The 17303-nt window shown below is 38.6% G+C and overlaps 1 protein-coding gene across 1 annotated transcript in view; it reads left to right on the top strand.

The window, feature by feature from the left end:
* Positions 1 to 17303, top strand: part of plcl2 (phospholipase C like 2) — a 71283-nt gene that overhangs the window by 36870 nt on the left and 17110 nt on the right. The window contains exon 4 of the mRNA XM_077229923.1: positions 9473 to 9548. Coding sequence (XP_077086038.1) covers positions 9473 to 9548 — 76 coding nt within the window. The remainder of the gene's footprint in view (positions 1 to 9472; positions 9549 to 17303) is intronic.

Genomic DNA, 17303 nt, shown 5'->3' with positions numbered 1-17303 from the left:
TAGGGAATGTAATGTAGGCTATGCAATATATTATGTGCAAAAAGTTGGTTAAAATCACATTACATTCTAACTTTGTAACATTACAAACTAAATGACTAAAGGCTAAACTAAAAGTGAAAATAAAAACAAAAACAAAAGCAAACACTAATTATATTAGCCTGCATTTGATTACCCCATTATAATGGTCACTTTCATAAAAATATACTTGAAGGTTTAAAATTCCACATATGGCACATTTATTGTCTCCAACAACAAATATTTTAGTAATATGTATTTTAGTCAGAATTATTGGGGAGAGCAGGGGCGAAAGTACCATTTTTCAGGAAAACATAATTTTAAAAGATATTGTTTTAGACCGAGATATATTTTTGCTGTGGTTAATAACTCACAAGTATGGTCTATCAATACCAGGTGGTATTTTGTACAAATGTCGAATGACTTCAGTATAATTTCACTTTGAACATAAGTTGCACATTGTTACTTTCAACCCCGTCAGTTGGGACGAAAGTAACACACAGTTGGGTCAAAAGTAACAACAATACATTTACAACAATACATCTATATTTTAATTTTGTGTTCCTCTGGTTTTCATGAACGATGACTCTGTTCATGTAACTGCAAACATAACCACTTCAGTAATTTACTTGCCGTACTCGAAAATAGCTTTCCGGACCTAACCGCGGGAAACGATGATGAAATCACGTGATATTTAGCAGCTCTGTCACTGGCTGCATGCTGAACATGCTGTCATAGCTTGAAACGCAAATGTAGTCAGGGCTCAGAGATAATCGCTTTGTTACTTTAGTTTCGCCCTACTATTCTATTGTGCTCGTCTGCGCTCGTTCACGGAAGCTTGAATTTTAGCGCAGATTCACTTGCAGAAGCTCGTCCTCTCCTGACAGTGAAATGGACATATTTGTTTGATTTGTTTGAACATTTACAGATGGAGAATATACCTGTGAAATGTAAGTTAAGCACTGATGAAAGCACCATGTCTCAAACGCATTAAACAGCGCCAGTATTTATCTTTCAGTCACTAACAGTAGGCTATCTGTCCGAGCATCTGGCAGGGCAAACTGCTTTAAACTTGTTAACTATCTTACCAGTTATTTTGAAGCGCTTAATAAGCTTGTGTCATGTTTAGGACAAATTGTACTATGTACTTTTACTGCAGGAGCTCACACTGCGTAGCCTACTCCACTTTTTTTCAGATGTGCTCGTATCAAACTACTGTATCGATATAAACGGTATTGCCTCATTCCATATCGTGGGGAAAAAATATCGATATATTGTACAAACTTGATATAACGCCCAGCCCTAAGTGGAACAATAAAACCCAATATATGGTTTAGAACTTTTAATATTTATTATACAGACCACAAATGGCCTCCAAATAAGTCTAAAAATAAATGATGCTTCTTATGTACCAAAAATGAATAAATAATAATAACAAATATACATGCACTCTTTGTTGTGTAAATTAAAATGATAATACTGTCACACAACTTCACAACTTATAGACATATTGTAGCCTACTTAAAGTATTTTCTTCCTCACAAAAGTAAACAGTTTACCAAGACTTGCTCTCAATATAATACTGAACAATGTAGCAAAAATAAATAACACTGAAATGTGTAATTTATTGATAAACAAACTATATAATGCTCGGACACACTCAGTCTTTCTCGCGCAATGCTGCTCGCTCTCAGACACACACGCCTCAGACACACACGCCTCAGACACACACACACACACACACACACACACACACACACACACACACACACGACTCACACACACGCGCCTCTCACACACACACGCGCACACACACACACACACACACACGCCTCACACACACACGCCTCACACACACACACACACACACGCACACACACACACACACACACACACACACACACACGCACACACGCACACACGCACACACACACACACACACACACACACACACAGGACTTTGCAGATCCTATGGCGCTTCTGTGAGCTCAATTATAGTAATGCTGCATTTTATTGTCAGTAACGGTAAAGCGTTGTAACGGAGGAAACAGTAATTCGATTGATTACTCGTTACTGAAAAAAATATTAACGCCGTTTATTTATGACGCTGTTTTTCCCATCACTGCTTAACATGAACTAATTATGAACTGCACTTATACAGCATTTGTTAATCTTTGTTAATGTTAATTTCATTTTTTTTTACTTATTTTTTTATATATAAATATTGTTAACACACACACACACACACACACGGTTTATGCACTGTGAACTAACATGAACAAACAATGAACAGCGGTATTTTTTATTAACTAACATTAACAAAGATTAGCAAAAACAGGAACACATGTATTGCTCATGGTAAGGTCATGTTAGTTAATACATTAACTAATGTTTAATAAATAAACCTTTTTGTAAAGTGCTACCGTTTTTTTTGGCTGGTTTTTGTGTTAGAACGGTGTTGTGTTAGCGGCCCCTAAGTTAATAACTAATGATCTTCGCAACGGAAGTGAATCAATCTTTAGCTGGACAATAACTTTATCCTAGAGCTGCTGTAAAGCCTAAACAATCTGTTACGGTAATTTCTATTATCACTGTAAAGCTGCTTTGAAACGATCCATACTGTTAAAAGCGCTTTATAAATGAAGGAGACTTGACTTGACTTGTCTGGTATTGTTGCTGAAATCTAACGAGCTGCCTGTTTATTTTCCACCGACATGCATATGAATTAGCTGAAGGATATGCTCATCCTCGGGGATAAGCGTGAGTGTTTGTGCACCAGTTGAACAAGGGGTGTCTGTTGTCCTCCTCCTGGTCCCTCGCTCTATAAATACCCCCTTATAGTGGTTTGTCTGCCACCAAGACTGCAATTTCTTCAGCCATTAGTAATGTAATGACAGTGTAATGTCAGTGATGAGACAGATGCTGCAGCTGTGTGTGTGTGTGTGCACAGGCTTCTGTGTTTCTCTCACAGATACAAACACAAACTCATTCAACATGCAGTCATGGAAATATCAAGGAGTTTTAACTGGCGAATTTTATATAGCTCATATATTTTTCTATAGTATTCATTCAAAATTTTGGGTTCTGCTCACCAAGGCTGTATTTATTTGATCATAAATACAGGAACAACAGTGATATTGTAAAAACATTATTACAATTTAAAATAGCTGTGATTATATAGTAAAGTGTAATTTATTCCTGTGATCAAAGCTGAATTTTCAGCATCATAACTCCAGTCTTCAGTGTCACATGATCCTTCAGAAATCACTATAATATGATGATTTATTAACATTTTTGTGGAAACCGTCCTGTTTTTTCAGGATTGTTTTGATGAATAGAATAGAATTTATTTGAAATAGAATCTTTTCTAACATTATACATTTATTTGCTGTCACTTTTGATCAATTTAAATGCATCCTTGCTGAATAAAATTATTAATTTCTTAAAAAAAAAAAAGTCTTACTGAGCCCAAACTTTTGAATGGTAGTGCATTTATTTTTTCACTTAAATTAAAAATCTCACTAATAACTATGAATTTTGCCTCAATAAACTCTTAATTACTGCTTATTAATTAATAAGGTAGATGGTAAGTTTAGGTATCGAGTAGTAGCCTATTAAGGAATGTAGAATATGGTCATGCAGAATAATATTAGGCATTAATGTGTGCTTTATAAGTCCTAATAAACAGCCAATATCATAGTAATATACATGTTAATAAGCAACTAGTTCATAGTGAGAATTGGACACTAAACTAAAGTGTTTCCTTATTATATTAAATATTGCAAACCATTGATTGCTTTTGTCAATGAATTGGTGTGAGTGATTCCATCATGAATTGATCTGATTGTTTTTTAAAAAGTCTTAATTTGATTCATTCAAGTGGATTCAAATGCATTCATGAACTTTCCCCAGTGTGCCATTGATCACCATACTTAGCCTCAAGTTACTATAAAGTGTGTACTGTAAGAAGCTTTAGTGTCACCTAACTAGTTTTTTACATTTTCTGCAGAACATGTGAGTGTTGTTTGCCTCTACAAGGCCACATCTATAGGTTGTTCCTAGATAATGGGAGTCAAATTGTGTAAAAACTAGTTCTGACCCTTGCATACCGTTAACTTCCCTGTCTGGATCTGTCGTTTCGTTTCTTTTATTGATTTATATAGCACCTTACTGGCTACCACCGTAGTTGCAAAGTGCTGTGCATTGCAATAAAAAGCAATATAACAATAAGACAAAGCAAAAAAATATCCATGTACTAAAATGCCAGAGTACACAAGAGTCAAGGAAGATCTAACATCCAATGGCAGATTATTCCACAATCTAGGACCAGCGACGGAGAAAGCACGATCACGCTTTTGAGACGCGCATGAGGAATAGTTAGAAGAAAGTTATTTGATTAATATTGATATTATATAGCACGGCGTTCGTGGTTCGACTGGTCGAGACTGTTTCCCAAAGATGGCTCCTGCTTGTATACGTGAAGTGAACTGTCTTTATAAAGTATCTTCTTATTAAACTGTCTGTACACTTACACAGTTCTCAATGCTTCGGTTTGCAGGTCGAGACCCTCATTATGCTAGCGTGTTAGTGTGGGGCTAGTTTGAGCCTTGTTAGTGGTATTAACTAGCGATTTTTACTTATTCGATGCCTCATACTCTAGCGTTATAAGCTAATCTGTGGTTAAACTAACGTTAAAACTGGGTACATTCGATCATCATGAAAACACATCCCAGAGAACGGTCGACTCGACCCATGTGTTATTTAGCTCTAAGTTCATTTTTGGCCGTAATTGTTATTTAAGCCTGAACTGTAGGGCTTAATACGCTCAGATAAGTATTCTGGCGCCATTCCATGAAGTGCTTTAAAAACATATATGTGAGCCTGGATCACAAAAATAGTCACAAGTCACACGGGTTTATTTGTGGCAATACAATTAGCCAACAATACATTGTATGGGTCAAAATTATACATTTTTCTTTTAAGACAAAAATCATTAGGATATTAAGTAAAGATCATGTTCCATGAAGATATTTTGTAAATTTCCTACCGTAAATATATAAAAAAATTATTTTTGTGAGTGAATGCAGCACAATCACGAACATAAATGCACAACTTAAAATGCAAGATTCGATTTTTTTGCACCCTCAGATTCCAGATTTTCAATAGTTGTATCTCGACCAAATATTGTCCTATACTAACAAAGCATATATCAATGGAAAGCTTATTTATTCAGCTTTCATGTGATGTATACATCTCAATTTCAAAAAATTAACCAATGTGACAGGTTTTGTGGTATCAGAATCTTATACTGTATCCTAAAATGTATTGGTAGCCAACCTAAAAAAAGATAACATTTGAGTAACACGATCCGTTTTCCCAGCGTTCTTTAACAACCTTGGATTAGCATTTTGTACTGGCAATGTGTGTTTGACAGGTCCAAACATAAAGTGCACTACGGTAATCTATGTCTGGGCCACATCACCACGTGGCGAGGCCTTCAGAAAGTGTGTGTCTTCTTTGGAAAGTGTCCACATCCTCACGATTGATCTCTGCGAGAGCTTTCTGAGCACGACCCATCAGAGGAACTGAAGCAGCTGTTCTTCTCTTTGTTGGCACTGAGTGATAATCTGGTCCTGACAAGTGACCCTGCTATGCTTTTAGCCACTATAGGGATGTTCAATTCAATTAGACTGACCGGTACATAATGATCTGTGTTCTTGGCAGATCCTGACTGCATTACATTAAAGTTTCAGATAATCCTTTGTTTCTTCATCACACGAGCACCTTTCAGATTCAGAGGAACGTTTCAAAGAAACATTTGGAGGCCCAATGAGAAAAATAGACGGACAAAACACTGCAATGTGACTCCAATTACTTTATGTCTGTTATATTTAACAACATTATCTCTTGGTATATTTTTAAATCCATATCTAATCCAGGTTGTCCGATACTGTATTTTACTGATAACGATAACTATTGGATGATAACTGATAACCGATAGTTTTTCAAATGGATACTGAATAAAAACAAACAAAATTGTATTTTTTTATTACCAAAACAAAACGTAGCTAACCATGAAAATGTACTGTACTTAAAAAAAATATATATATATAGATATTAATATTAAATATGAATATATTGATTATACATTGATCATTTATGTTAACAGAGACAAATTTTAAAATGTATTAGCAAATGTTGAAATTAATGATCTAACAATAAACAATACTTCCAAAACATTTAATAACCTTAGTTAATGTTACAGATGGACTTGTATTTCATATATATCCATACACTCATGCTTATGGCCATATTTAAATATCTACACAAAGGTCATTGCATTGAAATTAGACATTTATGTATATCCCATGTCTATTCTTACACTTTATTTTAGAACACTTGATGCTTATCTTATCAAAACAACAAAATATGTGTTACAGTGACGATAAAAAGAACTGAAATTCATCGGCTGCATGATCATAGCAGTTTGCTTTCTCACATCACTAGCTTTAAATATGCAACTTTGCTTCCAAATGAATGCATAATAATGACTAGCTGGATATAAACTAATGCAAACAGATGTTATACCAATCGTGACATTAAACATTTGGGTCAGGCTTGCGTGTGTTTTTGTCACACTAACTGTTTTAACCGTTTAAGGTACTACCAATGTTAGCCTCGACTGCCAGCATACTGCTGTTCTCCACCAATGCAGCATCTAGACAACCAATTAATTACTTTATAATGATATTAAAACATGCATATACATACCGCATCTGAAGTGTCAAAACAAACTCCACGAGGCGTCAGTGATTGGCTAGTTTTCCACATTCGCTGCGTTATTAAGCTACGCCTTTGTTATTGTTTTGAATAAGCGACCTCTAGTGGTGAAACTTACATACTGTGCCTTTAACTATATCCTGTTATAAATATTAAAACAAGAACTCATACAGAGAATTTTTTTGCCCCATATCTTTAATTTGGGGGCTTTTTTAAACATTTTTATGGCTTTTTTGCCCCAATCTCCAGTTAATTTCCGACTCGGGTGTGTCTGCGGTTGAAGCGAGTGAAATATAGAAAACACTGCTTCTGCACACCAGCCTGTAATTGCTCAAGACGACGAGGTCTGCTGATTCATTGTCATAGAAATGACACAACAAACAAGTTGCGAAAATCATCTTCTTATAACGTATCATATTTGATATGTACTTCTCAAAAGTTTGGGGTCGAGAAGATTTCTTTTGAAGGAAATTCAAACTTTTATTCAGAAAGGACACATTAAACTGATCAAAAGTGACAGTAAAGACATCCATAATGTAACAAAAGATTTATTTTTCTTAAAAGTTTAAGCAGCACAACTGTTTTCAACACTGATAATAATCATAAATGTTTCTTGAGCATCAAATCATCATATTATAGTGATTTCTGAAGGATCATGTGACACTGAAGACTGGAGTAATGATGCTGAAAATTCAGCTTTGATCACAGGAATAAATTACACTTTACTATATATTAATATAGAAAATAGCAACAAAAAAACAACGACAGTATTTTACTGTTTTTACTGTATTTATGATTAAAAAAAATGCAGCCTTGGTGAGCAGAAAAGACGACTTTTAAAAACATAAAAATCTTACTGACCCCAACATTTTGAAATTTACTGTAAATCATACTTTTTTATATTTATGTATTTGCTCTGAAATTACATGAATGAAGGGTGTTTTTAAAAAAAATAATAGTTTAACCATTATTTCAACTAAACAGCCATTGTTACAAAATAGATTCAAACTGTTTAATGCAGGAAGTTTCAACAATCAAGGCATGACCTCACATTTCCCAGCCCGTTATAACGTGTAAACTCTGTTTTTTTATGTTACGGGCCAACATTTCAAGAGTCTAAAGGTCAGAACGAACATATGCATAATCTGCATAGATAAACTTAAACAGAGACTTGAGACTAGGAAAAACTATGCCAGTAAATCATAACAGAGGTCATTTACATCGAGCAAAAACATTTTTTAGCATTATTAAAATTGTGGTCATGTCTATGGGTCAGAGAGAGTGCAAAATGGGCATAATGTAAATCTCTATCCCAGTGTGTAAGAAACCCTTATAAGTGAACGTCAGCAAAGGCCTTTTAGTAAATGCAACATTTGTTTCCTTTCTTGGCAGCATGTTGAGTCTCACAAGGAAAGTTTGTTGATCTGGACTATGGCTTTATGATGTGGTTTGGTGCAGGATCTGTAGCCGCTGGCCCAGTGCTGAGACGTCCGTCTGAATTACTGTGTGTGTGTGTGTGTGTGTGTGTGTGTGTGTGTGTGTGTGTGTGTGTGTGTGTGTGTGTGTGTGTGTGTGTGTGTGTGTATGTGTGTGTGTGTGTGTGTGTGTGTGTGTGTTTAATTAAATGTAGGAATCCGCTCGCCTCATTAGAAGGGTGTGTGTTCAGGCTCAACAAAAGAGCAGATCTATTGCATAATCTGCCCCACTTCCTGTCCTGCTATGACTTTCCTCATTAATTCAACAACCATCTACTTCCTCTTTTGCATTGTAACTTGTAATCTTATGTTGAACATGAGGCTTAAAATAGATGTTCTTCTGCTGACCAGTTGTTCATATTTTTCCTGGCCTTGGGGAAAAAAAATTAATAAACATTTGTTTTATAACCTCTTTTATATATTAATTTGCAGTCATGTTGTTTATTATACTACTACTATATGATGTTATGTCTCGTATGACATCTGATATAATTTGTAATAATATCTTTAAATTATACAGCTACAATATAACCCATATAGTATAGTACATATATGACCCAAATTCACAAACACAAAATTTCTTACTGCAATTTTTACAAAATTAGTACCTATTTTATTGTTAATCTATCGATCTATCTATCTATCTACTCTTATTTTATTCTGGTGATTATAATGTATTTATTTTATTTCATGTGACCTCTGATATAATTTGTAATAATATCTTCCATATCTACTGTATGACCCATATTCAGGCATAAATTAATTTATACAAAACGTAGTACAGAATACTAATTCGTTTTTATTTTAATATTTGGTTACTATCAATTTATTTCATTTTGTTTGATTTTCTTTCTTTTTTTTGGGATGCTGGAATGTATTTGTTATGCTTCATTATGACCTCTGTAATTTATACAGCTACTATATGACCCATATTCAGGCACACATCCATGTTTTCCAGACATTTATACAAAAGTAGGATAGAATTTATTTTAATTTTTATTATTTTATTACTACCTTTTTATTTGTATTATATATATATATATATATATATATATATATATTTGTGTGTGTGTGTGTGTGTGTGTGTGTGTGTGTATGTGTATATATATATATATATATAAAACATTTTTTCTACTTTGCTATATTTTTTGAGTCATTGGAATATGCTCATTACATAGTCTCCTTTTTTCCTGTGTTCACAGATTATCCAGACCAACCGAACGCTGCTGGAGAACTCTGACGGCGTGTACGAGCGAATACTGCAAGTCCAGAAAGCAGGTAAGGATGAAAAAACCATCAGAGAGAATGAAAGCAAAGAGAAGGAGAGCGAGAGAAAGAGAAAAACACAGTGTTCCACAAGGGTGGGATGTTTCTTGGAACACAGCCGATCGACGCGTCCCTTCGATCTCAGTTTCCTCTGTAATAGAGTGCAGAAAACCCCAGTGTGTTCATAATAAAAAAGCTCAAAGAGAATGAACTAATTATACCACGGTGTGTTGTATAAGGCTCATTGTGCATGCTTTTCTCATCACCTGTGTGATGCTTTTCAAACACCATTCAAGTAGGGTTTTTTGACTCTCAATAGAGTCATTCGCTCTGTTCTCTAATTAACAGGGCACTAAAAGGGTAAACATCTATAGCCTATCAAAGCCCTGCAATCAATGGTGCACGATGCAAAGATCAGGCTCAATTGCATTCGCTCCAAAATGAAAGGGAACGACCAAATGCAGGAGAAAGGCGGTGTGTTTTATCAAGCTTTTATGTAATTTTAAGGTGCATCTGTGGCCTTTTGAAATTGCATTGATTTTTTTTTTTTTGAAGTGTACAATTTAGTATACACTATGCAGAGTGACGTGGCTTCGTTCACTTTTGATCTCACAAATCAATTCAGATCAAAATTTATTCTAAAAAAAATGTATATTTAAAAAACTTAGTAAAAAACTAAATATACCCGATCAAATTATACCATTGTTTTTATTTAATGGGGCAAAGTGAAAGAAATGTGCATTATTCCTGCTGTGATTCCTCATTTTCCTGTTGCCTTTTATCTGTTTATGTGCTAATGCGTTCATTAAACCTTGTGATGCGGAGTGGAAAGATTGATAATTAATTTTCAATATTTTCTGCATCTTGGGTTTGTTGCAGTGATTGGCAGGTGATCGATGCGGAAGGCTAACAGTGTGTTTCATTGATCGTAGCTGATGGAATCTTGGCACAGGAAGCTGTTAGAGTTCATTATATGTTCTCTCGTTGAGCAATTATCACAACCCAAATGCACACACTGCCATTTGTTTTGTCTAGCCAATCATTATGCTTGCCAATGGTTTCAATGCCACATGTGTACTGTTTGGCTTTAGTAATGTGCGAATAAACCTTAATAGCAGTTATTGATGCTTGTTAAAGGTGAAGTGTATTTTCTGCAACACTTGTGGTTTCCTAGTGTAATTACAAAAATAAAGTCTATTTATATTTCTCATGTTGCGCCTCCTTAAACATCACAGTTCTTACAGGTGCTTGTGAAGGCATGTCTCAACAGGTAAAAGTAGGCTACTTTCAATAAAAGGTACTTTTAGCTGTGTTGCTATTAGGGCTGGGTATCGTAACAAAATTTTCGATACCGATACCGATACTGATACCTTGACTTCGATACCGGTTCCTGAACGATACTTTTTTCCATACCAATTTTATCAATATAACATTACCTAAAAAAAAAAAACTTATTTTTTCAGTTTGTTGACTTTTTTACACTCATATTTTGAGTCTTTAAAAAAGCACCAATGCTAAAGTTTTCTATGTTTCCTAATCATTTAACAACATGTATTCTTTACTTCAACGAGCTCATTGTTTCTGCCTTAACTTAATGCATTGTTTAACAATGAAACTGAATGAAAATTAATTGGAATACATTACACACAGTCACCCCTGATAACAGATCACTCTAAATTGTAATTTAGACACTTTGAAACGATAGGCTATGTATTGTGAGAAATGCTATACAAATAAATGTGAATTGAATTAAATATAGGCTACTGGGGTGCGGGATATATGCCTCGCGCTCAGCACACATGAAGCTTGCGCAAAGCACTGGCAAAAGTAGCCTAATGATTATGGATGTGTCGGGAAACGATAGCAAGGAGATATTTTAATTGTTTATTAATGAACAAGTGTTTACTAAACGTGTTGGCTGCAAAGATGATTATTGCGAATTTGCGATGCTGACTCGTCATCCCCGCAGTAGTGAACGCGCCCGCGCCTATATGGATTAGGTAATCAAACCATTTAATTCTAAATGTTTCGTTTAAAAGTAGACATATTTTGAACATATATAGAACTATTTCTCATGTCTGTGAGGCAAGTATCCTATACGCTGAGTTTTGGTTTATATGTGACGCGCTCCAGTTCTTGTAGTCGAAGGCGGATAAACTTTCTACTCTCGAGTGTATTCTGGGCGCTTTTTTAAGTGCCTTATCAGATTTACCGTGTTACCGGTCTTGGCAGCAATTATCTTGTCGAAAATATTGCATCGTGTGCTTATGGCATCGAGTCGGGTACATAGGTACACTTTTGATCATTTCCACATATTTTCTGTCTATCTGGGTTGGACGCTTACACACACACACACACACACACACACACACACACACACACACACTACAGCCACACGTGCGACGAGCCACGTCTCTGGGCAGCCGCGTAAACTAGTGTTTTTCCGCCACAGCCAATCATGCTGCATGTTTATTGTTTAACTGACGTTGACAAGATTAACCACTTAGGTACCGAAACTTGGTACCGAAAAACAAGACATGTTTCGATACTCGGTAGTATCGAGGCAATTCGGTCGTTACCTAAAAAGTACCGAACTCGGTACCCAGCCCTAGTTGCTATATGTGATGACTAAGCAATTGAGTCGGCTAACACTCTGTCTAGCGCGAGCATCTCACTTACAATAAACCTATCAAGCGCATCTGCACCGAACACATTTTTGGACACGACCCAACAGCTGTTTGAGGCTGTTAACATTGACACATCAATGTAAACATTGTAAATTGGTAAATTTGTCTTTCTGAACAGGTACATGATGATGTATTGAAGCATCCATTATGGCGCGCTTCATCTCAATGCCTTGTTGTGTTCATGACCTGTTTAATCTTTGAAGGTCTAATTGCTGTGAATTTTGTCTTGCACTCCTGTAACTGAAGCTGAATTTCTTTTCCATGTAATGCATCAGTCATGGTTCCACAGCAGCTAAACACTCTCTGGCTCCACCTTTTACAGTAGCCACGCCCCAAACTTTCCCCCCTGCTACAGTAGCCACGCCCCAAACCCTTCACCTGCTTCAGTAGCCATGCCCCCAAACGCTTCACCTGCTTCAGTAGCCACGCCCCAAACTCTTTACCTGCTACAGTAGCCATGCCTCAAACTCTTTACCTGCTACAGTAGCCATGCCCCAAACGCTTCACCTGCTTCAGTAGCCATGCCCCTAAACGCTTCACCTGCTACAGTAGCCACGCCCCAAACTCTTTACCTGCTACAGTAGCCACGCCACAAACTCTTTACCTGCAACAGTAGCCACGCCCCAAACTCTCCACCTGCTTCAGTAGCCACGCCCCAAACTCTTCACCTGCTACAGTAGCCACGCCCCAAACTCTCATCTTCTACAGTAGCCACGCCCCCAAACTCTTTACTTGCTACAGTAGCCACGCCCCAAACTCTCCACTTGATACAGTAGTCACGCCCCAAACTCTTTACCTGCTACAGTAGCCACACCCCAAACTCTCCATCTGTTACAGTAGCCACCTCCCAAACTCTTCACCTGCTACAGTAGCCACGCCCCAAACTCTCCACCTGCTACAGTAGCCACACCCCAAACTCTCCATCTGTTACAGTAGCCACGCCCCAAACTCTTATCTTCTACAGTAGCCACGCCCCAAACTCTCCATCTGTTACAGTAGCCACGCCCCAAACTCTTCACTTGCTACAGTAGCCACGCCCCCAAACTCTTCACTTGCTACAGTAGCCACGCCCCAAACACTCCACCTGCTACAGTAGCCACGCCCCCAAACTCTTCACTTGCTACAGTAGCCACGCCCCAAACTCTCCACCTGCTACAATAGCCACGCCCCAAACTCTTCACCTGCTACAGTAGCCACACCCCAAACTCTCCACCTGTTACAGTAGCCACGCCCCAAACTCTCCACTTGCTACAGTAGCCATACCCCAAACTCTCCATCTGTTACAGTAGCCACGCCCCAAACTCTTCACCTGCTACAGTAGCCATACCCCAAACTCTCCATCTGTTACAGTAGCCACGCCCCAAACTCTTCATCTGCTACAGTAGCCACGCCCCAAACTCTCCACCTGCTACAGTAGCCACGCCCCAAACTCTCCACCTGCTACAGTAGCCACGCCCCAAACTCTCCACCTGCTACAGTATCCATGCGCCAAACTCTTCACCTGCTACAGTAGCCACGCCCCAAACTCTTCACCTGCTACAGTAGCCACGCCCCAAACTCTCAACCTGCTACAGTAGCCACGCCCCAAACTCTTCACCTGCTACAGTAGCCACGCCCCAAACTCTCCATCTGTTACAGTAGCCACGCCCCAAACTCTTCACTTGCTACAGTAGCCACGCCCCCAAACTCTTCACTTGCTACAGTAGCCACGCCCCAAACACTCCACCTGCTACAGTAGCCACGCCCCCAAACTCTTCACTTGCTACAGTAGCCACGCCCCAAACTCTCCACCTGCTACAATAGCCACGCCCCAAACTCTTCACCTGCTACAGTAGCCACACCCCAAACTCTCCACCTGTTACAGTAGCCACGCCCCAAACTCTCCACTTGCTACAGTAGCCATACCCCAAACTCTCCATCTGTTACAGTAGCCACGCCCCAAACTCTTCACCTGCTACAGTAGCCATACCCCAAACTCTCCATCTGTTACAGTAGCCACGCCCCAAACTCTTCATCTGCTACAGTAGCCACGCCCCAAACTCTCCACCTGCTACAGTAGCCACGCCCCAAACTCTCCACCTGCTACAGTAGCCACGCCCCAAACTCTCCACCTGCTACAGTATCCATGCGCCAAACTCTTCACCTGCTACAGTAGCCACGCCCCAAACTCTTCACCTGCTACAGTAGCCACGCCCCAAACTCTCAACCTGCTACAGTAGCCACGCCCCAAACTCTTCACCTGCTACAGTAGCCACACCCCAAACTCTCCATCTGTTACAGTAGCCACGCCCCAAACTCTCCATCTGCTACAGTAGCCACGCCCCAAACTCTTCACCTGCTACAGTAGCCACACCCCAAACTCTCCACCTGTTACAGTAGCCACGCCCCAAACTCTCCACTTGCTACAGTAGCCATACCCCAAACTCTCCATCTGTTACAGTAGCCACGCCCCAAACTCTTCATCTGCTACAGTAGCCACGCCCCAAACTCTCCACCTGCTACAGTATCCATGCGCCAAACTCTCCACCTGCTACAGTAGCCATACCCCAAACTCTCCATCTGTTACAGTAGCCACGCCCCAAACTCTTCATCTGCTACAGTAGCCACGCCCCAAACTCTCCACCTGCTACAGTAGCCACGCCCCAAACTCTCCACCTGCTACAGTATCCATGCGCCAAACTCTCCACCTGCTACAGTAGCCACGCCCCAAACTCTCAACCTGCTACAGTAGCCACGCCCCAAACTCTCCATCTGTTACAGTAGCCACGCCCCAAACTCTTCACCTGCTACAGTAGCCACACCCCAAACTCTCCATCTGTTACAGTAGCCACGCCCCAAACTCTCCATCTGCTACAGTAGCCACGCCCCAAACTCTCCATTTGCTACTGTAGCCACGCCCCAAACTCTCGCTATTGGTTGAGCTGGAAACAGATCTTCAAAATGTTTTATCATCTTCATCATAAAACTATCAGCCACTTCCATCTTTGATTTCTTCTGTTTAACAATGTAATTTTTCACCACTGTTAATGCAGTTTAATATCGTGCATTAGAAGTAAGCCGTAACCACAAAGATTTGATTGATTTTCAGAGTCTGTGGCCACATCAAATATTCATCGTCTTTTGTCCCAGTACAAGCGCACTAATCTGCAGTAAACACCGTAAATCAATCTGCGGTTTCTTGTCTCTCTTAACAAGCCCATCTCTGCCTGGCTCATTGATAAATGTGGTTGAAGATAGCTTTACTTTACTTGAGGTGTGGCGGATTGGAGGCAGAGCTGGACTGATGGAGCTGTAGTATGATAAGCTCAAGCTGCTAACTGTTAATAGGAAAAGAGGGTCAATACTTGCCCATTCCCCAATGAAATCTAGTGGAAAACTCTGGCATCGACATGCTTATATAATCAAAACTGGCCACTGCAAAAGACCCAGCAGGTATTGATCTACAGGCAGAGTAAATAACACGCTCTCTTTTGAGTAAAACAGTGCTGGCCAGTGCCCGAATTGTTTAAGAGATGGAGGATATACTTTTGCTGTAAATATTTGAAAAATTGTGTGCTAACAATAACCCTGATGCCAGCGGGAGTTGATTGCTTGTAAGGAGGCTGTGGTTATGTGCTCTGGATTTGATTTGTTCATGCTGACCAAATTCCCTTCTAATTTTAAAGATTTTTTTTTTTTTCAAGAAAACAATCCTTTTTGCCTCCATAATGGTGCAGTTCCACATTTTACCAGTAGGGGATAATAACTGTCCCACTGAGGGTACCGGGTGGTGTGGTGGTGGTTTAATCTGATACCATGGAAAAAAAAGTTTCCACAAAATTTAAATTAAGTCACATTTATGATTTCCTTTAAAGGGGCTCTAAGTGTTGACGTTGTTTTTGGGTTCCATTAGAACAATATTTCCTGCTTGCATGTTCATATTTTTTCCCATATTCTCCATTGTTGCGGCTCCTCTCTTCCCAGTCTGTCAGTAACGCTCTGTTTACTTCCTGTCTCTATGAAGCCCCTCCTTCTGAAAAGCACACTGTGCTCTGATTGGTCGGCTGGAGCAGTGTGTTGTGATTGGTCGAGCGCGTTGAGTGTGTTTGGGAAATGTCCCGCCCCTTACCACAACCTCCAGTTTAACACACTACTAACTAACTCAACCAGGCCCCGCTCCTTTATTCTGCGTATGAATTATTATAATGAGGAATATTGTGACGTGTTTGTTCCCGGAAGAAACTCAAGATACAATGGAGGCGTTTCATGAGTTCAGAAACACTGACTCTGATATAGAGAATAACTCGCGCTGGAGGGACTTTGGACACTTTTTTCATGCAGAATACGTCCTCTTTAATAAATAGCATAAATAATACTAAAACAATCAGGATTGAACAGAATGCAGGGTCTCAACTAGACGCCATATTAAAAAACCCATTGGTGAGTGCTGAACTCTGGTCAGATTAACCACATTTTGAAAATTCAGGGTCAAAACAGCTGACAAAATAGAGTTGCATTACGGTAATCAGCATTGTTTTTTTTTTTTTAAATGAGTTGGCCAGTGAGTTTTTACATACAGTAATGACAAAACATTATGCTCTATGTTTTGAATTTGCTTGTTTTTGTTTTTATTTGCAACACAGTTAATGGAAGCTGCTTTTTTTTTCTTGCAATGCAATTGTACATTTTGCAATGTGGAAGTAAGCTATTTTTTGTGAATTTGTGAGACTTCGGATTCATTAGTCGCTATTGGTAAATAACTAGAAGAATAAGAAAATCCAGTAAACTGTAAAACTATTTGTGCTAAAACAAATGATTACGATACAAATATGATAACAAATACCAGTTTACAGAATAAAGGACTGTTTTTGCACAGCTGTGCTTAGATCGTCTTCACTTGTTTCATTACTCAATTAATCAGCGTTTTTGCAATGACGAATATGATTCAATGGCAAATACATGTTTTAACAGTCACCTGGTGACGTAACGATGTAATGATACAATCATTATATGAAGTGCCATGCTAGTTTCAAAAGGTGATTTACTCTTATTTTGATCGTTACCATAGACATCAGTGTTTATATCTGAACTGTAAACTCAT

This window comes from Siphateles boraxobius, unplaced genomic scaffold (genome assembly GCF_051911475.1).
Source record: "Siphateles boraxobius isolate OS27281-9 unplaced genomic scaffold, OSU_SipBor_1 137, whole genome shotgun sequence".
NCBI classification, from domain to species: domain Eukaryota; kingdom Metazoa; phylum Chordata; class Actinopteri; order Cypriniformes; family Leuciscidae; genus Siphateles; species Siphateles boraxobius.
This window is presented reverse-complemented; position numbering and strand designations above follow the sequence as displayed.